The 27,667-nt window shown below is 39.6% G+C and overlaps 1 protein-coding gene across 1 annotated transcript; it reads left to right on the top strand.

The window, feature by feature from the left end:
- Nucleotides 1-24,007: 24,007 nt before the first annotated feature.
- Nucleotides 24,008-25,487, top strand: LOC104221424 (stemmadenine O-acetyltransferase-like). The gene is made up of 3 exons (XM_070164785.1): nucleotides 24,008-24,134; nucleotides 24,512-24,724; nucleotides 24,823-25,487. Exons 1-3 carry the CDS (start codon nucleotides 24,008-24,010, stop codon nucleotides 25,485-25,487), a joined length of 1,005 nt encoding a protein of 334 aa, XP_070020886.1.
- The last annotated feature ends 2,180 nt before the right edge of the window (nucleotides 25,488-27,667 follow it).

Raw genomic sequence — 27,667 nt, 5'->3', positions numbered from 1 at the left:
TCCGGGTTTCTTCTCAAGCTTTAGCAATGTGAGACAGTCTGGGACTATCTCAAGGTTGTATTGGAAGTGTCCTGCGAAAGCCTGTGCCAAGTCATCCCAGGTGTACCACCTGCTTGGATCTTGTCTTGTATACCACTCCAATGCCGACCCACTCAAACTCTGGCCAAAGTAAGCTATCAGTAGCTCATTTTTTCCCCCTGCTCCCCTCATTTTGCTACAAAAGCCCCGCAAATGTGCCATGGGATCACCGTGCCCTTCATATAAATCAAGCTTAGGCATCTTGAACCCAGCCGGGAGTTGGACGTCCGGGAAAGGTCATAGATCCTTGTAGGCCACGCTGACCTGGTTGTCCAATCCGTGCAGGTTCCTGAAGGATTGCTCCAGGCTTTTGAACTTCCTCATTACCTCATCTTGTTCCAGGGCCTTAACCGGCTTTTCAATCTCTGCCGGTACCTCAAAATAGGGATTATAGGCATGTGGCTTGGGTGCTTTGAATGTGAGTTCAGAGGGGTAATATTGTGTGTCGTGAGCCTGAAACATCGGCTCACTGGATGATCTGTGCAATGGGGCTGGGAGAGGCGCCCCAAAGACGGGAACATTTGGTAGAAGAGGGTTTTGACTGGGTGGTGGAGCTTGGGAATCATAGGCCTCTCTTCCCTGATAGTAGTGATGGCTCGGGAAACTCGTTGAAGGACCGGGAAAGGGATATTCTGACGTGTGTCCTGGTTGGAGAGTAGGAGTAACAGGTATTTCTTGCCCCTTTTGGGCTCTAGCTAAGGCTATCTGCATTTCATTCATTTCTAGCCTCATCTTTTCCATTTTTTCCATGGCTTCCTTTAGCATCTGATTTGCCGTCTTTTCCGACTTAACACCGTTGTCTGAACCAGTCATGCTTTCTGGTATGGGCCCTTTTGATCTTTTTTGATAATGGTACGGTGCCAGTACGCTTTAACAAACTAACTGTCTGAGATTTGTGGAAAACAACAAACTTGTTAGCGTTAGAGTTTAACAGATTTGATAATAGCACATTGGGGATGCAATGCTCCTAGGCAGTAAACCATTTCTAACATGCTTTGCTTCAAACGCATCCGTCATCCCGGCTTTCTTATTTGCCCCTTTAAAGTACTTTGGGAGCCCCTGTATTTTATTTTTATTTTATATTTTTCCTCCTTCTTTTTCTTCTTTTCCTTTCTTTTTAATGGCGGTCGAATCTTATGTGGATTGCCTACGTATCACGTCCCTGCGTGAATCAGACCGGGCGTAGTTCTGCCACAAAGTAAAGACACACAAAAATTCTTTTGGAATCATTTAATTCATCATCAAAATTTGCTATTACAAATTACTTATCTCAAACCAAGGACAGCAATAGTACAGATTCCAAAGTTCTTAACCTGACTCGATGAAAAGAAAAAGAAAACAACATATGGGAAGACAACAAAGCCAATTAAACAAAAACTCTAGTCAAGGGATTAAAATTCCAACTTAGGGGCCCGCGAGGTATCGTTCGGCCTTTCCGCAGACTTTGGTGCCAGGCCTCTTTGCAAGCTTTTTAGTTCCTCCATGATCCGGTGGACATAACCCATGACTGAGGCAAAAAGGATATCACGGGGCATCTCTTCACATGTTAGGCACTTCGTGGTGATGTAGCTCCCTATCTCATTGATCCTACCCCTGATTCTATCCCTCTCTATGCACAGCTGTTCTATCCGTTGATTCTTTAGTCCCAATATTCGAGTATTGTCAATGAGCTGATCTTGGAACCTCTCCATTTGTTCTTCCATTCGGGCTATTGACTCATAGCAGCGTTCTCTATCTGTTCTAGCATCCCGGGCTTGTCTAAGGACCCGATTATTGAGAATGGAGTTTATTTCTGTCAATGTTGTAACACTCATTTCATAGTCCCTTTTTACTTGCCATAGGTGCTCTCTCCGCGCTGCTGTAACCTTTGCCCACCTGACCTGCATTCTTGATACACAAGCCTCGGATCTCTCCAAATCCTCTCGGCTTTTGCTGACCTGACTCCTCAACTCTGCTATCAACCTTTCATTGGACCGACTTTTCTGTTGGTCACCGGCATTCTTTTTGTCTTGGTGGATACGGGCTCTCAGGGCCTTATTCTCTTGAATCAACTTGCTTTTCTCTCCTGTATCAGCATCAATTTGCAAGCTGCTTTGGTATTTTAGCCCCTCAATTTGCTGTTTTAACTTGCCAATCTCGACCCGATATTCCTTCTCTTTTGCTAGCCAACCCCATTGTGCTTGCGATGATTCTACACAGTCTTGGACGTGAGCTCTCTTAGCTGGTCTCTGGTGCTCAAGCTCTCTTCTATACCATGTGAGGTATTTTGGCGACACTTCGCCTTTGGCCCGGTCTTGTACACGAGTATCTACTTTCAGGGTTTGACATTCATTCCAGATTCTCCAAACGACTGCTTCAGGGAACTGCCCACCAGGCCCGATTTCAACTACCTGGCCGCTGAGATCCTCTTCTTTTGGGACTATTTGGTATCGCCCCAACTGTCTCAACACTCTGTATGGTGCGTAGGGCTGGATACTTTGGAGACCCATCAACAACAAATGAGATTCGGAGGCTGACATGTGTATGATTTCATCTATGGGTAGCCACCCAAATGCCCATTCTATTTGGTTTGCTGAAACAGAGCGCAGCAGCGTGACCCATTCGGCGACCCCTTCTGGCAAGCTGAACCCGTCGACCCTGGTGGGAAACTCTTCTATACAAGTCTTTTGTGATGACCCATATTTCAGAAACAGAGGGAGATGACATAGATGCTCTATCATCCACATTTGCAGCAGTATATTACATCCCTCAAAGAAACCTCCTCCGGTTTTGCAAACAGTGAGTGCGCGGAAAATGTCTGCTATTATCATTGGTGCCAGAGTGATGTTGTCTTGCTTGAGCAAAGTGCTGATGACCCCAGCGATTTGTATGTTAATTTTCCCATCCTTTCTAGGGAACACCAGAAAACCCAAAAAGGCTATCATAAAAGCAATACACCTATGCCTCTCCCATTTCAGCCGGCTTTCCCCACTGCAGATCTTACTCTCGGGATTGTTAAACCCTCTAAGATGACCGTACCTGTCGTACAGAAATGCCAAACTACAAAACCCTTTTGACAACTCTGGGTTGTGTACCGTTCTGCGGATCTTTACGGTGTCTAGGAACCTGTGTATGGTCACGGTCCTTGGTGCAATGAGATATTGTTCTCTCATAGGGATTTTAGGATATCCGATGTACCCTGCCAGCTCCTCCAGCGTCGGGGTGAGCTCAAAGTCCAAGAAATGAAATACATTGTGTGCCGAGTCCCAAAATGAAATTAAAGCCCTTATAATGTCCTCTCGCGGATCGATGTCCAGCAATCCAACCAAATTTCCTAAGTATATTTTGACTGTATCTCACCCTGATTCTTCCAAGTCGTTCTACCACATGCGTAAGCCCAAAGGAACTCTGTTTATAATGGCCTCAGATGAACTCTTACTCGTGCTCATTCTGCACATTTATTAAGGTGATTTTAGACGAAAGCAAAAAATCTTTATTTTGACTCCAAAACCATTTTTCCGTTTTTCCTTAATTTTGAGAAAAGCAAAACTGACTTTCCCAATACGGCCTTTCAGCTCTTCAGGGGTGAAGATTTTAAGGACGTGGGACTTTAACCGGCCAAAAGGTAAGAAAAATAGCCAAAGGCGACCGTTTGCGCAAAGACAGCCTTCCGGCGTCCCTTTCGGGAACATTCGGCTATTCCCGCAAAATGGCCTCACCCGATATATGTATATATATACATGTGTATATATATATACATATATATATTTTTTTTATTATATATCATTATTGGCAAAAACGGGAAGTTGGACCCGATAAGGGTTGCCTACGTATCCCACATCCGGTGAGAATCAAACCGACATAGTTCGGGTAAGAAAATTATCTAAATCACGGATCTCATTCTCTTTCTCAAAAATCAAAATTATTTGGACATTGGTTTTTCTTAAATGAGAAACTCTTAATAATAAATTTTTTTTTCAAAATTCCGTTTATCACCCACCGGCCAACATGCAAATTCGAAGCAAATTAAATGCGATTACAGACAAGATGCCACAAGATGGTCTTTTCGTTCCAGGTTGCTATTCCTAGACGGGCTCAACCCCTATGTTGAGCCCCCTAAGTCAGATGTAACGTGATGCAAATAAGCGTTTTCCTACTAGGGATCCCGCATGAAGTTATGTTTTACTAAGTTGCAAACTGGGCTTTGTTCTAGACCTGGCTTACCCGAGCGGACAACTCGAGTCGAGGAGGGGGCTACGTACTGGGGACCCGCGGGGTCGTCTGGATTTGTAACTTATCCGAGCCTTTTTCTACTTGGGTATGACACTAACAGAATAGGGAGTCTCGACCAGCGAGCTTCTCCCCGGAGGTAAGAAGAGAAGGGTTTCGGCACAATTTATATACAGTTCAGATAATATCAAAGCGGTAAAAGCATCATTTAGCACATTAGGCATATATCATGTAACAGAATCAGATAAAACCAAATATAACAATTTATCTAAGCTCGAATTTCTAACCCTGAACCAGTGGTTCTGGATCTGCTCCCCAGCAGAGTCGCCAGAGCTGTCACACCTCCTTTTTCCGCCCCCGCGAGGGGTGAAGGGAGTTTTTCCAATTAAAGGACAATCGAAATGGGATTTATTTATTTATTTCAGAGTCGCCACTTGGGAGATTTAGGGTGTCCCAAGTCACCAATTTAATCCCGAATCGAGGAAAAGAATGACTCCATATTACAGTCTGCGCACCAGAAATCCGGATAAGGAATTTTGTTAACCCGGGAGAAGGTGTTAGGCATTCCCGAGTTCCGTGGTTCTAGAACGGTCGCTCAACTGTTATATTCGACTTGATTATCTGATTTTATACAAATATGAACTTTATGTGCAAATTTTATCTTTTTACCGCTTTCATAATTATTATTATTATTTTTACAAGAATGTGAACATTGTTTAAAACACGTCTTTGGATTACGTCACATGAAATGCACCCGCAATCCAGAACACATTTTTATTCAATGTTTTGGGATTTGGATTTGGGTCGCATGAAATACACACCCAAGTTTAAGAGAGTAAATTATTAAACACGCGCCTAAAGAGACTATCGTGTTATTATTCTAGGAAGGCCGTGAAATTTGCTAAACGGCCTGTCCCGAAAACTAAGTACTTTAATATATACATTTAACGAGGGCTCCGCAATTTATGTGTTTTTTTTTAACGAGGCTCATCTCATTCGTCATTCTTTTAAAGAATTTGCAACGTCTTGGAAATGCATCTCGAACCACGTCACACTCAATGCACCCGTGATTAAAGACATATTTCAACGTCGTTGAGATTTGGATTTGAGTCACATAAATGCGCACTCGAGTTTAGGGAGGTACATTATTAAAATCGTACCTAAAGCGACTAGCGTATTGTTACCTTTGGGGAAGGCCGTAAAATTCGCTAAACGGCTTGTCCCGAATTCTAATTCAAACATACCTTTTTTGTGAGGGCCCCGCAATCTGTGCGTTTTATTTGGCGAGGCTATCTCATTTTTATTTTAGAAGGATATCCTAAAGCAGCTATATATATTTATTTATTTATTTATTTTTTATATTTTTTCGTCCGTCTCTAAATGGAAGAAGAAAAGGTCCTACTTTATTTAAATGCTTGAAAAGACCAGTTATTTATTTCACGGATTCAAGCAAACGCAACCAGAAAATTGCAATCAAACTTTGCGTGAAAGAAAGTTGTTTCAAGCCTCATTCTACAAGCCGATACTACTGAAGCTGAAATTATAACCAAATACGGAATTGACAGGCAATACGCATTCAAAAGGGACAAAGTATCTTATAACTAATTTGAACCCACATTGTTAGCCGAAATGAACCGTTGGGACTAATTGTTTTCAACTACTTGAAGCTAAGCCAACCTTAATTACTAGTGGTTACGAAAGTTACTTAACTTGCTTGTTAACTTGAATAACCTATTGGGTTAAGGTTCTTGTCCTTTCTACATTTCTTGAATCGCGCCACAAGTATGTCAAGCCTACGGATTCTATAAATTTAAGGACATGAATTCATACTATATTCCTATCTGATTATATGACACTCGAAGCAAACCGTTAATGACTTTGTCAACTCACTATTGCAATACTAAAGCTATGGAGACATACTTTCAACTTGAAACTGAAACCAACATGAGATCTACATCATTTCGGATTTCTTGCCTTTTAGACCAAATGCTGAGTCAAACAAACTCTAATTATATTGAAAGTTATGCCCAGACAATTACCCATTGAAACAACATCCAAACAAACCCAGACATGATTCTAATGGAATACATGAACTATCATACATAGCTTAACATTCAATATACAACTAAAGCAAATTCGAAAGAGGCACTTCAATTCTTCATTTCTATACTCAGGTTTCAATTTTCAGCCTACATTGACAGTGTATCAGTTGTGTACCTGAGATTCGAAACAAGAACTAGAAGAGGAAGAAGATCAGCAACAGCATCTGGGCAGCAGTAAGGCAGTAATAACAACAGCAACAAGCAAACGGACAGCAATAACATAGCAGTAACAAAAATAGCCCAACAGTAGGTTAAAACCCAACAGTAGCTTCAGAAAATGCCACGCAGCAATACCAAATGCACCAGAAAATCCCAGAATACAACCCAAATGCCCAACAGCAATATAAACCACCACAATATGACCAAAACTTGAGTTTGCAATAGAATATGGACCAACAGACTTTCAGCAAATTTCCACAACTCTCAATGCAACAGTAATAGAGGTGAATACTGATTCCAACAGTAAAAGTAAAGCAGATTTTTCTTCTTTCAATCTCTCTCTGGTCTCTTAGGATTAGAAAAACCAGCCTATGCTTCTCAAAACTAAATTGACCTCTCAAAGTTGGAAGACCAGCCCCTTTCTTGTTTTTAATGAGCCTATTTATAGGCAGAAATGGCAGGCCCCCACGCTGCCTTGATTCCTTCAGCCTTTTCCTGCCCATACCCCTTAGTTTCCCATGCCTAAGTGTCTTTTATTGATCCCTACTATGCTGTCCCCCATGCCTGTCCTATTTGTTTTACTCAAGAGTCATGGGAGGGGTTATAATATTCAAATAAACCCATGCCCTTGTGTCTTGTTCCCCATTGCCATTAGATTAATAGTATTTTAAATACCACTTGACATGTTCTTAAGTTAATCCCTGATTAAACTCTGTCAAATGCCAAAATTACCCTTAACCCTTGCATATTACTGTATTACCCTAACTCTTAACAGTCAGTATATAAACCCCCTCTGAATTTAGCTAATAATTACTGACTATTAGCTAATCAGCTTAACCCTGATTACTAACTAATCAACTTAAACTTGATACTGGTTTTAGGTGGGTCAGCTAGATTTCTACAGCTATACCCAACTCTCTGCCTAAGTTCAAACAATGATTCAACAAAATCAAACAAAGGTGCTAATCAAAATGGCAAGAGTTGGTCATATTGGGAGCCAATCCTGACCAACTCACAGCCAAACAATGCAAAAGACTAGGAACAGGAGGTCTAATGAACAGGCTATACAAGCTAAGCTCGAAGCAGTGATGACTAATGAACATGCTTCTATGAAGATCAGGAGGTCACTGAATGAATGAGTAGCCTAGTTCAACAGACAAAACTGAACATATTCAACAGGTTCATTACAAGTTGGCATACAGACTTTGCTGAGCTACTGTCATGTTTCCTCTAATTTCAAACAAATTAATTGACGACACTTATTTACACGACTATACAAGCTATAATGGACTGCAGGTAATCATTAAAACACAAAACAAACTAAACATCACCTCAGGAAACACAGAGTTTGATAAAAAATCAGAATCAAACCAAACTAATCATGAAAAACAAATAGAATTCACAAGAGAATAAAAGAAAAGGGCAAAAATTACCTCGGGGATTTGAAATCAAAACTGACCCAGGCTCGAACTTGGAATCGACCATTTTTGGGGTCGAATGGACTTTAATCGAAGTGTTCTCACCTGAGAACACCTCGGTAAAAGTCTATTTGACCCCGAGCTTTTGTTGGTTTGGACAGACCCCTATGGATTCGATTTTTAGGGTTCTTGAGCTCAGATTTGTGGTTCGAAGAGTTCTACCTAGATTCGAACAAAACCAGCATTGATTAGGGTATGAGGGATGTCAGGGGAGTGGCTGCTGTGAATTTGGGACTCATTAGGTGATTTAGGGTTTTGGCTCGAATCTTTGATCGAAGATTCGAGAACCCTGGAGATGATTCGAAGTTAAGTGACCAAGGATTCGTGTTCAGGGTGGTTTGTAGGTTCACTGGTGTTGTTTTGGCAGCCATCGGAGTCTGGGTGGCCGGGTTTAGGTCGGGGAAATCCTAAGGCGGCTAGGGTTTGAGAGGGGGGGTCTGGGGACGAGGATGAACAGTAGGCGAGGGGGGGTTTGGTTTGGGGCGTGGGGTAATGGATTGGGTCTTATATACGGGGTGGGTGGTTTAGTCCTGGCCGTTGGATCAATTAAGATCAGTGGCCAGGATTAAGGGAACTAAAGAAATACGACGTCGTTTGGTTTTAGCCAGGGGTCGGTCCGAATCCAAACAGCGGGTCGGGTTCAGGGAATGGGTAAGGAAGATGAGATCCTGGTTGTTGGATTGATTTAATCAAACGGCTCTAATTAAAAGGAGCAAAACGACGCCGTTTGAGGCGTCAGGAAGCTTGACCAAATTGGACCGGGGGGGCTGTTTTGGGCCTGAATTTGGGTCCACCTAGGGTGGCCCAATCCCTATTTTCCTTTGTTTCAACCATTTTCTTTCTTTTCTTATAATTATCAACACTTAAACAAAAATCCTAAATAATTTATACAATCAAAATTACACATATATTATTTAATACCTATAATTAAAACTAAAATCACAAAAATGCACAGAAACACACAAGCATATTTTCGTGAATTTCTTTTAAACAAATTATGGTTAATTAATTCCTAAATGTACCATTAATTCCTAAATGCATGCCACGCGTATTTTTGTATTTTCAACTATAGCAAGGTGAACATTTACGGACAGAACAATTATCAAAATGTCGCGCAAATTCTCAAAAATTGTACCCGAATGGATTTTGTTTTATTTTTTTTTATTTCTTTTGGAGTAATTTTCGTGAAGCAAAAATCACGTGCTCACACAAGTTCTTGAACCCGGGCATCGGGGAATGGATTCGCAATTAGGATAAACATATACCTAATCGCCTTGCTTGATTGAAATACAGGAATTATAAATGCATTATTGTTAATCTTAATTCCATAGACATATAGGCATTAAGTTAACGTGAATAGGCGAGTAAGGACTTGACAGATTCTTATGAGTAATATCAACCATGTCAATCAACAATCCAGATAAATCAATTAGTTATTTTAAGCCAAGAACGCAACATAATTGTTAGCTAACCCCTGACCCTGGAATATTCTCTCCTGCTGATTGTTATTCGAAATTGCTATTTGTTTGGTTGATTTTTCCATTATTTCATTACTTGATATTTTTAGGTGTAAATTCTTAAATTATCTATTTTGTGATAAATCTCTTGAATCGATAAGTTAATTGAGTTTGAATCAGTCAAAAGTTAGTCATAAGTCTTCGTGGGAACGATACTCTACTCACTACTCTATTACTTGACGATCGCGTGCACTTGCGTAAGTGTTTTTGGTCGCAACAAGTTTTTGGCGCCGTTGCTGGGGACTTAGAAATTAGCTACTTGACTGAATTGATCTTTTATTAGTTATTTATTCAAGTTTTAATTTTCAGTTTACCTTGTTTTTGTTGACACAGGCTCTTCTCTTGAATGCGGAGGAGTAGAAGTGCAAACAATCTCCTTCCTCTTGATCCTGAAATTGAACGAACACTTCACAAAGTGAGGAGGGAAGTCGAAGCTAATACTAGAATAGAAGGAGAGTTGGACATCGTAGTTCAACCAAAGCGAATAGAGATGGCAGGTAACGAAGAGCGTGCGGTGATTGAAGCCGCAAGGACCAGTCTTGCTAATATGACTTACGCTATTGTGAAGCCTGATATCACAGGGCATTTTGAACTCAAACAGTATATGGTGCAGTTGATTCAGTCAACATGGCAATATGTGGGTTTATCTCATGAAGACTTGCAAAGGCACATTCAGAATTTCTTGGAAATTACGGACACTTACAATTATCCGAACGTTTCCAAGGACTATGTCAGGCTGACACTTTTCCCTTTTTCACTACTCGGGGAAGATAAGGAATGGTTGCAAAAGGAACCCGCGAACTCAATCCGCACTTAGGATGATCTAGCAAGGAAATTCTTAATCAAGTTTTTCCCCACTAAGAAGACAAAGTCATTGAGGAGTCAGATTCTTGGGTTCGAACAACGGGATGGTGAGACATTTCGTCAAGCGTGGGAAAGATATAAGAAGCTACTCAGGGACTGCCCACATCATTGTCAGACTGATGAGATATTGGGTCACACTTTTGTTGATGGGCTAGATGATACATCAAAGATGAATCTTGATTCAGCTTGTGGGGGTAGTTGCATGGCTAGACCGTACAGTGAAATCCAACTCTTGCTAAATAACTTCATTGCTAATGATCATAATTGGCAAGGTGATGGTGATTAACGAAGGGCAATTAAACAGAAAGCAGCCGGGTTGATTGAGCTTGATGACTTTTCAGCCATGAGAGCTGTTATAGCAAAATTGGCAAATCAGATGAATAAAATGACAATGCAACAAACACAACCAATGCAACATGTACAACAAATGTCTATTTGCTATGAACTATGTGGCGACAATCATATAAGTGATATGTGCCCCACGAATCCTGAATCCATATACTATGTGGGGTAACAGAGCAGAGGTTCAATGAATCAGCATGCACAATATGGGAACACTAACAATCCAAATTGGAAGAATCATCACAACTTCTCATGGGGTGGAAATCAGCCGAATCAAAATCATTATAGACCCCAAGGAAATTTCAATCAACCTCAGAAGCCACCCCAACAAATGGAAAAGAGTACAAATGATTTGCTAAAGAAGTTGTTGCTTGACAATCAAAAGCTCAGGACCAATTTCAGAAATCTTGAGAGGCAAATGGGGCCGTTAGCAACAAATCAAAATACTAGACCCACAGGCATTCTCCCCAGTGATACAGAGAAGAACCCTCAAGTTAATGAAGTTACACTCAGAAACGGGAGGGAACTAGAGGAAGTGCCAAAGAAGATAAAAGATAAGCATATACCTGAGGGGGAGTTGATTCCTAAGGCGACACATAAATCAAAGAAAAAGGATGCAATTCAGAGCCAGTGGAGGCTGCAAGGCCACCACCACCTTTCCCCCAGAGATTGCAGAAAAAGAATGATGATCGCATATTCAGCAAATTTCTCTCTATGTTGAGCCAGGTTCAATTAAATATTCCACTGGTGGATGTACTTCGTGAAATTCCAAAGTATGCTAAGTACATAAAAGATATAGTGACTCATAAGAGAAGATTGACTAAATTTGAGACAGTTGCATTTACTGAGGAGTGCACTTCAAGGGTCCAAAACAAGCTCCCTCAAAAGCTTAAGGATCCTGGCAGCTTCACCATCCCTGTGTGAATTGGTAATATTGATGTGGGTCGTGCTCTTTGCGATTTGGGGGCAAGCATAAATCTGATGCTCTTATCCTTGTTCAAGCAATTGGGTTTGGGATCTCCAAGACCAACTACTGTGATGTTGCAGCTGGTTGATAGGTCCATAGCACACCCTGAGGGAGTGATTGAAGATGTATTGCTGCAAATTGGGAAGTTCATATTCCTGCGAACTTCATTATACTAGATTATGAGGCTGACGAACTGGTTCCAATCATATTGGGGCGACCTCTCTTGGCTACTGGTGATGCAATTACTAAAGTGAGAGAGGGAAAAATGATTTTGAGAGTGGATGACGAGGAAGCAGTATTTAATGTCTACAAAACAATTCAACTTCCCATCCACTATGAGGAGCTCTCGATGATATCTGTTATGGAGGTGGACAAGCAATTTCTTGACACGAGTGTATATCTAGACGATTCTCTAGAGAAAGCACTTATGTTGTTCGATAACTTGGAGATTGATAAGGAGGTTTGAGGAGATGATGCATATCCTAGATGCATCTTGTGCTTACATGCAAGGGATACACCCCTTTGAGCCCCTAAATAGGTCAAGTGGACCTCCTCCAAAGCCGTCAATTGAGGAAGATCCAAAATTGGAGCTCAAACCCGTGCCTCCTCACCTTCAATATTCTTATTTGGGCAGTTCTGACACTTTACCTGTTATTGTTTCTTCTGACTTGTCTAAATTGCAGGAAGAAAAGCTGTTGAGAGTGCTACGTGAGCACGAGCGAGCAATTGGGTGGACGACGTCTGATATTCGAGGCATTAGTCCAGCTTTCTGGAGGCATAAAATCCTCATGGAGGACGGACACAAGTCAAGTGTAGAGCAACAACGATGACTAAATCAAATCATGAAAGAGGTGGTAAGAAAAGAAGTGATTAAGTGGCTTGATGCAGGTATTGTATTTCCAATCTCTTATAGCAAATGGGTAAGCCCCGTCTAATGTGTACCTAAGAAAGGAGGGATGACTGTAGTTGTTAATGAAAATAATGACTTGATTCCCACAAGAACTGTCACTGGGTGGAGAATTTGCATAGATTATAGAAAATTGAGCAATGTCACCCGCAAGGACCATTTTGCCCTCCCCTTTATTGACCAAATGCTTGATCGATTAGCTGGCCAGGAATACTACTATTTCTTAGATGGTTATTCGGAGTATAATCAGATTGATATAGCCCTAGAGGATCAAGAGAAAACCACATTTACGTGTCCTTATGGCACGTATGCATTCAAAAGAATGCCCTTTGGTCTCTGTAATGCACCTGCGACTTTTCAAAGGTGCATGATGGCTATTTTTACTGACATGGTTGAAAGATTTGTGGAAGTGTTCATGGATGATTTTTATGTGTTTGGATGTTCCTTTGATAATTGCTTGATGAATCTTGATAAAGTGCTTGCTAGGTTTGAAGAGACGAACTTGGTACTAAACTGGGAAATGTGCCATTTCATGATACGTGAAGGTATAGTCCTGGGGCACAAAGTGTCCAAAAGCGGTTTGCAGGTGAACAAAGTGAAGGTGGGGGCGATTGAAAAATTTCCCCCACCGACATCAGTCAAGGGCATTCGTAGTTTCTTGGGCCATGCAAGTTTTTATCGTCGTTTTATTAAAGAATTTTCCGAAAATTTCTTCTCCCTTGTACATGCTGCTTGAGAAATATGTCTCCTTCAAATTTGATGATGTCTGTCTGAAAGCATTTAAGGAGCTGAAGGGAAGGTTAGTGACTGCAACAATTATCATTGCTCCGGATTGGGAGTAGCCATTTGAGTTGATGTGCGATGCGAGTGACAACTATTGGAGCTGTTTTGGGAAAGGAGAAATAAAATCTTTCACTCCATCTACTATGAGAGCAAAACTCTGAATCCAGCCCAGATGAACTACACAATTACTGAAAAAGAGTAGCTTGCAGTGGTGTGGGCGTTTGACAAATTCAGATCCTATCTAGTGAGGACCAAAGTCATCGTCTGCATAGTTCATTCAGCTATCAAATACTTGTTTGAGAAAAAAGACGCCAAATCGAGGCTGATTCGTTGGGTGCTCCTCTTGCAAGAGTTTGAGTTAGAGATCCAAGATTGAAAAGGGACAGAGAATCAAGTGGCTGATCACTTCTCCAGATTAGAAAATTGGAGCCATGTAGCTAAAGGAGGGTCAATCAAAGAAACATTTCCTGATGAGCAATTATTGGCAATTACCTCAAGCAAAGCCCCGTGGTATGCAGATTATGTGAATTTTATTGCAAGTGGGGTGACACCACCAGAATTGACACCCGATAATAGAAGAAGGTTCCTACGTGATGTGAGGCTATACATGTGGGATGAGCCATTCTTATACAGGCTATGCGCAGATCAATTGGTGCGAAGATGTGTTCCTGAGGAAGAGATGAATGCAATACTACATGACTATCACGCTTCACCATACGGAGGACATCACGGTGGGGATAGAACCACCCAGAAGGTTCTATAGTCAGATTTTTATTGGCCAAAATTATTTAAGGATGCACATGCCTTTGTTAAAAAGTGTGACAAATGCCAAAGAACCGGAACAATCACGAAGAAGCACGAGATGCCTCTGCAAAATATTCTGGTAGTGGAGCTTTTTGATGTTTGGGGGATTGATTTCATGGGACCGTTCCCATACTCTAATGGTCACAGGTACATCTTGGTGGCGGTCGACTATGTTTCTAAGTGGGTGGAGGCCATTGCTCTTCCCACTAATGCTGCAAAGGTTGTGGTAAACTTTGTAAAGAAGCACATCTTCCCATGCTTTGGAACTCCAAGAGTGTTGATAAGTGACAGAGAAACTCACTTCTGCAACAAATTGTTGAATAATGTTCTTGCAAAGTACGGAGTTAAGCACAATATTTCCACTGCTTATCACCCCTTAACGAGTGGTCAAGTGGAAGTTTCAAACAGAGAGGTAAAGAAGATTCTAGAGAAAACAGTAAGTGGAAATAGAAAGGACTGGGCCGGGAAGCTAGACGATGCATTATGGGCATATCAAACTGCATACAAGACTCCCATAGGCACTTCTCCATATAAATTAGTTTATGGAAAGGCGTGTCACTTGCTCGTCGAGCTTGAACACAAAGCCTATTAGGCAATTAAAAAGCTGAATATAGATATGGACTTAGCTGGTGAGAAGAGGTTGCTGCAACTCAACGAGCTAGATGAGTTTCGATTGCACGCATATGAAAATGCCAAATTATATAAAGAAAAGACTAAGATGTGGCATGGAAAGCACATCCAACTTCGAGAGTTTGAGCCGGGTCAGGAAGTTCTCTTGTTTAATTCGAGGTTGAAGTTTTTCACTGTCACACCTCCTTTTTGCCATCCGAGGGTGTATATAAGGGAGTTTTTATAATTAAAGTGACATTATTCGAAATGGGATTATTTTAATTTATCAGAGTCGCCACTTGGAATATTTTATTTAGTGTCCCAAGTCACCGGTTTATTTTAAAATCCCAAATCGAGGAAATTTGACTTTATTTAAAAGTCTGCGAACCAGAAATTCTAGATAAGAAATTCTGTTAACCCGGGAGAAGGTGTTAGGCATTCCCGGGTTCCGTGGTTCTAGCACGGTCGCTTAAACTATTAAAATTGGCCTAATTATCTGATTAATTACAAGTTTTAAACCTATTGTGCATTTTTAGCTTTCTAGCCGCTTTTAATTATTTTAACCGCTTTTTAGAACTTATGGAATTATTTTTTGACAAGTTACGATTGTTGTACACTGGCCATTTTGGAACACACCGCAAACCACGCTACATGAAATGCACTCGCGGTTCGTGACATGGTTATTTTATTATTGTTCAAAGTTGTTATAATCGGGTCACATGAAATGCACACTCGATTTTGGGGATTATGTATCATAACTATGTCACGGGAACCGTACCCATAGTCACAATAATTTATTTAAACGCGCCTAAAGCAAACTACGAAAGTTCAAGGCATTTTCTATACTAATATTTTTATTTATGCGAGGGCTATAAGTTATGGATTTTGTTTGCGTATGGCATACCTCAATTTATTTTAAAGAGTTTTATTATTCGAAGTTGTTACGATCGGGTTACATGAAATGTACCCCCGAATTTGGAAATCATGTATCATGACTATGCCATGGGAACCGTACCCATAGCCGCAATGATTATTATTAATCGCGCCTAAAGCAACTAGCGCATTTAATTATTTTCCTAATCTTTAAGATTATTGTGAGGCTATGAATTATTATCGTAGAGAAAAGATGTGACTTAATCAATTAGCTAATGGGCCAAGAAATGGAGAGGATTGGCAATTGTTTATCAATTGAAGTAAGCCAGTTTTGTGTTCACAATGAAGTGAGCCAGCTATAGCCCTCACTGACTTGAGCAAGCGGTCTATTAATGTGGAAATGGGCCTAGGAGGATTTATTTTGGGGATTTTTTTCTAACTATACCATATATGAAACCTTATTACCCTAAATTGCATAGTTTGTTAATTACCCGCCCAGTCCACACTTTAACTACAATTTATATACCATTCGACTATTAGGCATTAAAAGGGCAGAATATTCCCTAAAAACGCGCTAAAATTAAGGAGAGAATCTTGGTGTTAATTGATTCTACATTAAATTCAATTTTTAAAAAGGGAAAGGAGATTTTTCATCTGCGTATTTTTCTCTAGAACTACAATTCAAATTCTCGAGAAAAAAAAAGAACGAACAATTCAAATTTTCAAGTTTCAACAACTCAAAGTTGAAAAAATTTGTTCTTCCATATATTTTCCACCATTGATAGCCATTAAAAAGCTTGAAAGCTTTGAATTCAAATTTAGGTTTTCAAAAATCATTATTTGTTTGGATTGGGTGTTGTTGTAAATAATTCGAAATATGTTTAGGAGTTTATATCTCAATTTTGAGGGGTTTTGGTGAAGATTAGACTTGGTTTTGACTGAATTTCAGATTGAAACTCGTCGAAGAAGAAGAAGAAGACATATTTCTATAAATTGTAGATAAATTGTAGAATTGTAGATAAATTATAGATTGGGAAGACTAAAACTTCTACAAATCTTCTACAATTATGTCGAAAATGCCAATTATGCTACAATTGAAATGGGAATTGGGATATTAAAATTCAATGTATCCAGTTTGTAGATATCTTGTAGATAAATTGTAGATTATTTATATTCAGATTGTAGATGCATTGTTTTCTGTTTTCACAAATCCAAAACAACTAAAGCTTCTACAAAATCTTCTTTAAAAAACAGTCTACAATTTATCTACAATTTTTTTAATTTTTCTACAATTTATCTACAATTTCTACAAAATTACTACATTTATACTACAATTAAACTACAATCTTATGTGGAAAAAAATAATGACAACAAAATTTGCTCTTCATCTACAAAAATCGTCACCGTTTATTGGATTGGTACATTGAACTTTTCCGACTCCGGCAACTTTTCTGACAATCGGACGACTACCTACAAGTCTACCACAAGCAACACACCTTCTGAAATCTCCAATAACGATGGTAAAAAGGAGCAGCGACGGTGGTGCTGACCATGTACTCTTCGATATTTTTTTCCGGTAATTGAAGAACCACCCACAAATGTACTGTGTACAGCTATCAAATCAACACAGCTTCCCTCAACTTATGCTGGCAAAATAGCTTCATTTAGCTACTACAATTTTAGCAATTATTACATGAATTACTAGGTAAGATGAGATTCATCACCCAGCCAACAACTTATTTAGTATCCTTTTTTAATGTTTATAAAAATGGATGAAAAAGCAAAACTGAGTAGAATAAGAAAGAAATGAGAAATAGAAACGGAGAAGAGAAAGAAATGGGAGGGGGAAAACGGGTTGGTCAGATCTTAGTAATTAAGGGGAGAGAGAAACGTAGGATATATGGACACCTTTAATTAAGGAGTAAGAAACTGCCAATTAATTATACCTCTAAATTAATTATGGTATATAAATGATAATTTGGTATGCTAAAATGTAATAAACACAAACCTTAAACATTGAGGGTAATAAGGTTTCATATATGGTATAGGAAGGTAAAAATTCCTTTATTATTTTTTGCCCAAATTCAAATTTTCGATTATTAAAACTCACGGCCCAGTTATTATTCTAGCAACTCTCTAAAGTTTCCTCCTCTCACGTGATTCCTCTACACTACCTCCATGAAAATCATGAATGGTTGCAAAATTGATATTGTAGGAGTGTTCAAATATTCATCCAAATAAAGTGATACAGCAAGAATAATGAAAAGCACTTATTATTTGGTGGCTGTCATAATTTTTGGTATAGTAGTTGTGACTTATTCACACTATATACATTTGGCTTCCGCAACAATTGGTATCAGAGCCAAGGTACTGTCTAAGTATGCTCTGTGGTTGCAGCATAGTCTGATCTTCCACATCAGAAAAGATTTATCTTGGTAACTGAGTCAAGGTTCTGTCTGAGTATGCTCTGTGGTTGCAGCTTAGTCTGATCTTCTACATCAGAAAGGAATAATCTTGATTTGTGTCGTCAGCTATTAAATAATATTTGTGTCAAATATGGGAGACAATAAACAAGAAGAATCTACATCAAGTGTCAACAATACGTCATCATTGGCATCTTCGCTTATGACAAGAATTGTGTCAAATGCGAAATTTGCGGTAGAAATATTTGACGGGTCCGGACATTTTGGGATGTGGCAAGGCGAGGTTCTAGATGTCCTTTTTCAACAAGGGCTAGATCTTGCTATTGAAGAAAAGAGACCAGATGCTATTGGAGAAGAAGATTGGAGAATTATCAATCGTGTTGCTTGCGGTACCATTCGATCCTACCTTGCTAGAGAGCAGAAATATCCATACACAAAGGAAACTTCTGCAAGTAGATTATGGAAAGCACTGGAGGATAAATTTTTGAAGAAAAACAGTCAAAATAAATTGTACATGAAGAAGAGACTGTTTCACTTCACCTATGTTCTTGGTACCACGATGAATGAACATATCACCAGTTTCAATAAGTTGGTCACAGATTTGCAAAATATGGATACAACTTATGATGATGGTGACTTGGCCTTGATGTTGTTGGCGTCACTTCCTGATGAGTACGAGCACCTTGAAACTACTCTACTCCATGGAAATGACGAAGTTTCTCTCAGAGAAGTTTGTTCGGCTTTGTACAGCTATGAACAAAGAAAGCGAGAAAAACAGAAGGGCGGAGAAGGAGAAGCACTATTTGTGAGGGGTCGTCCTCAAAATCAAACGAGGACAAAGAAGGGAAGATCCAAGTCAAGATCCAGACCCAGCAAAGATGAATGTGCCTTTTGTCGAGAAAAAGGGCACTGGAAGAAAGACTGTCCGAAGTTGAAGAATAAGGCCAAACATAACAATGGAAAGGCCATTATGGATTCAAATGTAGCTGATTGTGATGATTCAGACTTCTCATTAGTTACAACAGAGTCATCAACATCATCAGACATATGGTTGATGGACTCGGCTTGTAGCTATCATATGTGTCCCAACAGGGACTGGTTCGTGGAATTTCAAGAAGGAGAATATGGAGTCGTCCACACAGCGGATAACAGCCCTCTTACCTCATATGGCATTGGTTCAATACGATTAAGGAACCATGATGGAATGATCAGAACATTAACAGATGTTCGATATGTACCGGATTTGAAGAAGAATCTCATCTCTGTGGGAGCCCTAGAATCAAAAGGGTTCAAAATCATTGCAGAAAATGGAGTGATGAGAGTATGCTCTGGTGCACTAGTGGTAATGAAGGCTAATCGGAAGAATAATAATATGTACCGCTATCGTGGCAGTACAGTTATTGGGACAGCGACAGTGACATCCAGTGACGACAAAGAGGCAGAAGCAACCAAGCTATGGCACATGCGCTTGGGACATGCTGGAGGAAAATCCTTGAAAACTCTATCAGATCAAGGATTGTTAAAAGGAGTAAAGGCTTGCAACTTGGAGTTTTGTGAGCATTGTGTTAAAGGGAAACAGACAAGGGTTAAATTTGGTACAGCGATCCATAATACTAAAGGCATTTTGGATTATGTACACTCTGATGTTTGGGGTCCTTCCAAAACACCTTCATTGGGTGGGAAGCACTATTTTGTAACCTTTGTTGATGATTTTTCTCGAAGAGTGTGGGTGTATACAATGAAAAACAAAGATGAAGTGCTGGGAATTTTTCTCAAATGGAAGACGATGGTGGAGAATCAAACAGGCAGGAGGATCAAGTGTATTCGCACAGACAATGGAGGTGAATACAAAAATGATCATTTCAATAAGGTCTGTGAAAATGATGGCATCGTCCGACACTTCACTGTTAGACATACACCACAACAGAATGGAGTGGCAGAACGTATGAACCGGACCTTGCTGGAGAAGGTACGGTGTATGTTGTCCAATGCTGGCTTGGGCAAAGAATTTTGGGCTGAGGCAATTACATATGCATGCCACCTAATTAATCGTCTACCATCTGCTGCTATTGATGGCAAGACACCATTTGAAAAATGGTATGGAAAACCTGCTGTAGATTATAACTCTTTGCACGTGTTTGGCTCAACTGCATATTATCATGTGACGGAGTCAAAATTGGATCCAAGGGCAAAGAAGGCTATTTTTATGGGAATTACTTCTGGAGTCAAAGGATATCGCTTATGGTGTCCTATGACAAAGAAAGTAATATTCAGCAGGGATGTTACCTTTGATGAATCTGCTATGGTAAATAAGGTAACAGAAGATACCAAACAAAATGAAGGTGCTTCTAAGCAGGTGGAGTTTGAGGGAAAATTTATTTTTCCTACACAAGAAGCAGAGGAGGAAACAAATGAAGATTACCCTCTGGAAGAAGAGCCAGTAGAGGAGATTCCAACTCAGGAACCTCAACAACAACTTGAATCAATAGCAACCAGCAGGCCAAAAAGAACAATAACGAAACTTGTTCGTCTCATAGAGACGGTTGCTTGTGCAACCTCAATTGTAGCTGATGATGTTCCTACCACTTATAAAGATGTTGTCCAAAGTTCAGAAGAAGATAAGTGGAGGATTGCCATGAATGATGAAATACAGTCCCTTCATCAGAATCATACATGGAGATTGGCCAATCTCCCGAAGGGAAAGAAAGCAATTGGGTGCAAATGGGTATTTGCAAAGAAGGAAGGATTTCCTAACCAAGTAGATGTTCGCTACAAAGCAAGATTGGTGGCCAAAGGATATGCTCAAAAGGAGGGAATTGATTACAATGAAGTATTTTCTCCAGTTGTAAAACATTCCTCCATTAGAATTATGTTGGCTTTGGTAGCACAATTGGATTTGGAACTAGTTCAGATGGATGTAAAAACTGCGTTTTTACATGGAAACTTGGAGGAGGAAATCTACATGACTCAGCCAGAAGGATTCAAAGTTGCTGGAAAAGAAAATATGGTGTGCAAACTTGAAAAATCGTTGTACGGATTGAAACAATCTTCTAGACAATGGTACAAGCGATTTGACGAGTTTATGTTGCGGCAAGGGTACAAGAGAAGCAAATACGATCATTGTGTGTATTTGGGCAAGCTTAAAGATGGTTCCTTTGTATATCTTCTCCTATACGTTGATGATATGTTGATAGCTTCCAAGAATTCGGAAGAAATTGATAAATTGAAGAATCAACTGAAGAAGGAGTTCGAGATGAAGGATCTGGGTGAGGCAAAGAAAATTCTTGGCATGGAGATAATTAGAGATAGACGTTCAAAGAAACTCTGTTTATCTCAGAAAGAATATTTGAAGAGAGTACTACAACGTTTTGGCATAGATGACAAGACTAAGCCAGTTAGTACTCCACTTGCTCCCCATTTTAAGCTAAGTACTACTATGTCGCCAATGGATGAAGCTGAACGAGAGTATATGTCAAAGGTACCATACGCAAATGTTGTTGGTAGCTTGATGTATGCAATGGTTTGCACAAGGCCTGACATTTCACAAGCTGTTGGAGTTATTAGCAGATATATGCACAATCCAGGGAAGGAGCATTGGCAAGCTGTGAAGTGGATTCTACGGTATATTCATAATACTGTAGATGTCGGGTTAGTTTTTGAGCAGGAATACAATCAGTCTGTAGTTGGATATTGTGACTCAGATTTTGCGGGTGATCTGGACAAACGAAGATCAACTACTGGTTATGTGTTTACTTTTGCAAAAGCACCAGTTAGTTGGAAGTCTACTTTGCAGTCAACAGTTGCTTTGTCTACAACAGAGGCAGAGTACATGGCTATTACAGAGGCTGTGAAGGAGGCAATTTGGCTTCAAGGATTGCTAAAGGAGCTTGGTGTTGAACAAAAAGGTATCACAATTTTTTGTGATAGTCAAAGTGCTATTCAATTAGCGAAGAACCAAGTTTATCATGCAAGGACGAAGCATATTGATGTTCGGTATCATTTCGTACGAGAAATCATAGAAGAAGGAGGAGTCACAGTGAAGAAAATTCATACTACGGAGAATCCTGCTGATATGCTAACTAAGGTGGTGACTGCGATCAAGTTTCAACATTGTTTGGATTTGATCAACATTGTTGAACACTGAAGATTGAAGATGAAGACACAACCAAAATTTGTTATTGAGAGAGAATTGAAAATGTGGAATTTTGCCAAGGTGGAGATTTGTTGAAGTTTGGCAAAATGCCAAAGTCCCACATTGGTTGGGAGTTAAGTTTGGGGGGGATTTTTCCCCTATAAAAGAAGGCCTAATGTTTAGGATTGAAACACACCTCTCATTTGCCTTCTCATCTGTTTAAGGCATTTGTATCTTCTCTCTTTAGTATTATTTCACTTGTATTTTTGGAGTGAAATAAAATATTGGTTGTGTCCGAGGAGTAGGCAAAATTAGCCGAACCTCGTAAATTCTGGTGTTCCCTTTATTGTTGCTTTATTGTCTTATTTATTATTTGGTGGCTGTCATAATTTTTGGTATAGTAGTTGTGACTTATTCACACTATATACATTTGGCTTCCGCAACAATACTTAAATACTTTTCTCTTTCTTATTCATCAAACAAAGGTTCCGAAGTTCCTCCACAGCTTCTTGATTAATCTCTTTTTCTTCCTCTAATCTTATTTTCTCACTTAGTTCCTTTGATTTCTTGCTCAGTTCTTCTCCCAACTTCTTCTCCATTATGACATTTCTTATGGCTTTTGCTATCTCCTCTCTTTTCAGCCCTCCTTTTTCATCTCTCTGAACTTTCAATGCCATGCCATGTTCAACTGCATAATTTGCAGTTATAAACTGATCCATATTAAATGGCATGGCTATAAGTGGAACCCCAAAATGTATACACTCAACTGTAGAATTCCAACCACAGTGATTCAAGAATCCGCCAATACTTGTGTGTCTCATAATTTTGGCATGAGGTACCCATCTTGAAACAACCATTCCTCTCTCCTTAACTCTACTCAGAAACCCCTCAGGTAAAACTTGTTCGACTTCGCTCCCTGGAAACCTAAGTACCCATAAAAAGTTTACGTTGCTTGACTCAATTCCATGAGCAATCTCTTGAATATTTTCCGTTGACCAGACGCTTTCACTTCCAAATACTGCATAGACAGTTGAAAATGGATCTCTCTTGTCGAGCCATTCAATGATGTCGGAATCCTGATCATCCTGAATGCTTTCATCAGTTTGCCCTATGAGTGGACCAACACTTAAAATCTTCTTATTGGTTATAGATGACAGGTACTGCATATATTTAGTCTCAGTTTCCTTCCAATTGTTGATCAAAATGATGTCATTAGACTTTTTGCGCGCGCTATAGACGAGGATTATTTCCAAATATGCCGTTATAGACAATCCAGGAGGTCTATTGGTGGTCCAATTAAGCCATTTCGATTGTGGTGGAATAGCATTCAGTGTATGCCTATCACACAAGATTTATTATTGTATGCCTAAAACTCATTCCTTTCCAGCAATTAATAACATGTGATACACAGTTTGATTTATTATTAAAAATAAGAATTTGAAGATCATATCGTATCCCATATATGATCTCTCGTAAAGTACCAGTACAAGTTTATAATAGATCGATGGGAGGCAGTAGCTTAAAGGTTGGTCAACCGAACACCCTTTAACGAAACATTATACTGTATTACTATATATATAAAAACTTATATCGTGTATATATATGATCAAAAACTATTCTTTATATGTGTGTATTAAAATTTGAACATCCTTCGCAAAATTCCCGGCTTCCGGCTTCGCCATTGAATACTGATGGGACGGCAAAACACAAACTTGATTTTGCATAATTGAGTGCAACGACCTAAGAGACTAAAGTTTGGCATGGAAAGAAAGATTGAGATAGTTTCCATGGATCTCATTAAACCTCTTTCTCCTACTCCCAATCACCTTAGATGCTTCAAATTTTCTGTTCTGGACCAAATGGCACCACCCATGCCTGTTCAGTCATGTCTAATTTTGTTACGGAAGCCAAATGTATATAGTGTGAATGAGTCACAACTACTATACCAAAAATTATGACAGCCACCAAATAATAAATAAAACAATAAAGCAATAATAAAAGGAACACTAGAATTTACAAGGTTCGGCCAATTTTGCCTACTTCCTCGGACACAACCAATATTTTATTTCACTCCAAAATACAAGTAAAATAATACTAAAGAGAAAAGATACAAATGTTTAAGAAGATAAGAAGGCAAATGAGAGGCGTGTTTAAATCCTAAACATTAGACTTTCTTTTATAAGAAAAAAATCCCAACCAAATATGTCACCCAATGATGTGGGACTTTTGACATTTTCAACAATTTTATACTCCTCCTCCCTTAGATGGTGGTGAATCATTTTCCAGCGACGAGCAAACAAGATTATTTCTTTTGAAGAAATCTTTGTCCGTAACTCTTGCTCGTTTTTATACTTTTGCTGGTCGAATTAAGGATCACTCAATTGAATGCAACGACAATGGGGTACCTTTCTACGAGGCTTTTGCTCATTATAATTATCAGTTTGAAGATGTTTTTAGAAAGCCTGATATCGATAAACGTTGACTTATATCCTCTGCTTGTTCAAGTCACTGTTTTTGAGCTTCTCACAAAATTGCTGATGTGCCACATTGTGCACCCTCATCAATGCCTGGTCAGTTACTGCTCGAGATAGCACCGACGACTATGTGATCCCGGATTTTGTTGCAGCTGCAGAATCCCTGCCACCACCTATTCCCCATGTTTCACCCAAGTCTATGAGGTCAGAAATGATCAAAATTTTATTTGATGAACAACGTGTCGCTAAACTTTTTGCCTTTGATGCATCTACTATTGCATCGCTCAAGGCTAAGGCTGTCAGTGATTCTGTACAAGTGCCTACTCGCGTTGAGGTAGTATCAGCTGCGATCTGGAAATGTGCCATGGTTGCTTCAGGGAACGAGAGAAGATCATCTCGATTGGCGCACAACGTAAATATACGAAAGCGTCTTGTCCCTCCATTGCCAAACCATTGTGTAGGAAACGTTGTTACACCTGCCACAGCATGTAAAGGCGAGAATGATGGCTCTGACTTGCCCACTTTGGTCACTTGTATAAGAAAAACATTATCAGAACTGAGTTCCAAATATATGGATTATAAAAAGAATCGAGATGAGGCAATATTGGCTATTCCCTATGACACCGCGGAGCTCTTTGCAGCAATTTTTCGAGGCGAGATAGATCTACATATTAGTAGCTTGTGTGGCTACCAATTTTATGTTGATTTTGGCTGGGGAAAACCTTCATGGGTAAGTCGGATTCAAGATTTTGGTACAAATGCTTGATGGAGTCAGGAGATAGTGGTGGAGTAGACGCATGGGTATGCTTGAAGGACAAAGACAGTATGTCAGTTTTTGAGCAAGAGCTGCTGCTGCTAGCATTTGGATCTGCCAAATAATTGAAGAGCTTGCTGCATCAGCTTAAATTGGTATTGCTTTAGTTCCTTTGTTGTTTCTTTTCATGGGTGGCATTTGTATTTGCTTTTCCGGTTTTAATTTGAGTATGTTTTTTAAATATACAGTGCATGTGTAAGTGTAAGAAAGTATCGCATTTGTGGCATAGAATTGAATGTTACTCTGGTTGGGAATAAACCCCGAAAAATAATATTCATGGTATTAGTGATAAACACGGACCACTAAGTTATGGTTAAATCAGTAAGAATAAAAATGCAGCAAAAATAACACCAAGATTTTACGTGGAAACCCTTCTGAATAAAGGAAAAATCACGGCCAAGAAGAGCAACTGATATCACTATAGCGAAGAATTTTACACTGTGTAGTAACAAGTACAAATACTCTTAAGACCACTACACCCTCAAAAGAAAAAAATACTCTTTTGCTTTTTTCACCTCACTATAATATCTCTCACTCTATTTTTCTTCATAAACTATTTTCTTATAATCTATGGAATACCTTGCTCTCTATCTTTCACTCTTTGTTGGTGTGATGAAATAAGAGTTAAAGCTCTCCTTTTATAGCCAAAAAACTCACTCTGTAAAGCCTACAATATTTGACAATTTGCACACACTTTTTACAATTTCAACAAGGTTGGCTACCAAACCAAACCAAGTCAACAAAATTGGCTACCAAATCATACCAATTCAACAAGGTTGGCTACCAAACCGATATAATTCAACAAGGTTGGCTACCAAACCATTTGAATGAGATGGACACCATCAATCTCCCCCTCTAGTCTCATTCATCTAGAGGAGGTAGCACTGTCTTCTAGTTTGAGTGCATGCCGGCATGCCGACAAGTTCTTTGCATAGCTCGAACTTGTCTCTTGGTACTACCTTGGTCAACATATCTGCAGGATTTTCACTCGTGTGAATCTTTTTGACTTGAAGTGATTCGTTCTCCACTTGCTCACGAATCCAATGATATCTGACGTCGATGTGTTTTGTTCTCGCATGGTACATGGAGTTTTTGCTCAAGTATATTGCACTCTGACTGTCGCAATAGACAACATACTCCATCTATCGCAATCCAAGTTCTTGAAGAAATCTCTTTAGTTATATCATCTCCTTGCCAGCTTTTGTAGTGGCAATATACTCTGCTTCAGTTGTAGAGAGTGCAACATAGTTTTGTAACTTCGACTACCATGAGATAGCTCCCCCTGAATATGTGAACAGGTACCTCGTAGTAGATTTACGATTATCAAGATCACCTGCCATATTAGCATCCGTGTAGCCCTTCAAGATTGAATCAGATCCTCCAAAACACAAGCAATTTCCTACAGTACCTCTTAGGTACCTGAGTATCCACTTGACTGCTTCCCAATGTTTTTTTCCAAGATTTTCAAGAAATCTGCTAACAACACCGACTGCATGAGCTATACTTGGTCGAGTGCATACCATTGCATACATCAAACTTCAGACGGCAGAGGAATAAGGAATCTTGGTCATTCTCTCTTTTTCCTCCGTTGTTGTTGGACACATCTTCTTACTCAACTTCAGATGACCAGGATGGGGTGTGCGAACCAACTTAGCACTTTTCATATTGAAGCGCTCCAGTACACGTTCTATGTACTTCTCTTGTGACAAGTAAAGCTTCATTTTTTTTCTCGAACGAGTAATTCTCATACCCAAAATCTGCTTAGCATGACCCAAGTCTTTCATTGCAAAAGACTTATTCAACTATTTCTTCAACTCGTCAATCTTGGAAGCATTCCTGCCCACAATCAACATATCATCCACATATAGCAAGAGGATGATAAAGTCATCATCAGAAAATCTTTGTATAAACACACAGTGATCTGAAGAAGTTTTCTTGTAGCCTTTCTCCCCCATAACAGACTCAAACTTCTTGTATCACTGTCTGGGAGCTTGCTTCAATCCATATAGACTCTTCTTAAGTTTGCATACAAGATTTTCTTTACCTTTTGTCTTGAAGCCCTCAGGTTGTTCCATATAAATCTCCTCTTCTAAGTCACCGTAAAGAAAAGCAATCTTCACATCCATCTGCTC

The sequence above is a fragment of the Nicotiana sylvestris genome, chromosome 12, assembly GCF_000393655.2.
Source record: "Nicotiana sylvestris chromosome 12, ASM39365v2, whole genome shotgun sequence".
Taxonomy (NCBI): domain Eukaryota; kingdom Viridiplantae; phylum Streptophyta; class Magnoliopsida; order Solanales; family Solanaceae; genus Nicotiana; species Nicotiana sylvestris.
This window is presented reverse-complemented; position numbering and strand designations above follow the sequence as displayed.

Excerpts from the sequence above, each read along its gene's own strand:
- LOC104221424 (XM_070164785.1), top strand. The coding sequence starts at position 24,008 with ATGGAAAGAAAGATTGAGATAGTTTCCATGGATCTCATTAAACCTCTT. Across the intron at positions 24,135-24,511 it reads ACCCATGCCTGTTCAGTCAT|ATGGTGGTGAATCATTTTCC; the intron begins GTCTAATTTTGT and ends CTCCTCCCTTAG. Across the intron at positions 24,725-24,822 it reads AAAGCCTGATATCGATAAAC|TTACTGCTCGAGATAGCACC; the intron begins GTTGACTTATAT and ends ATGCCTGGTCAG.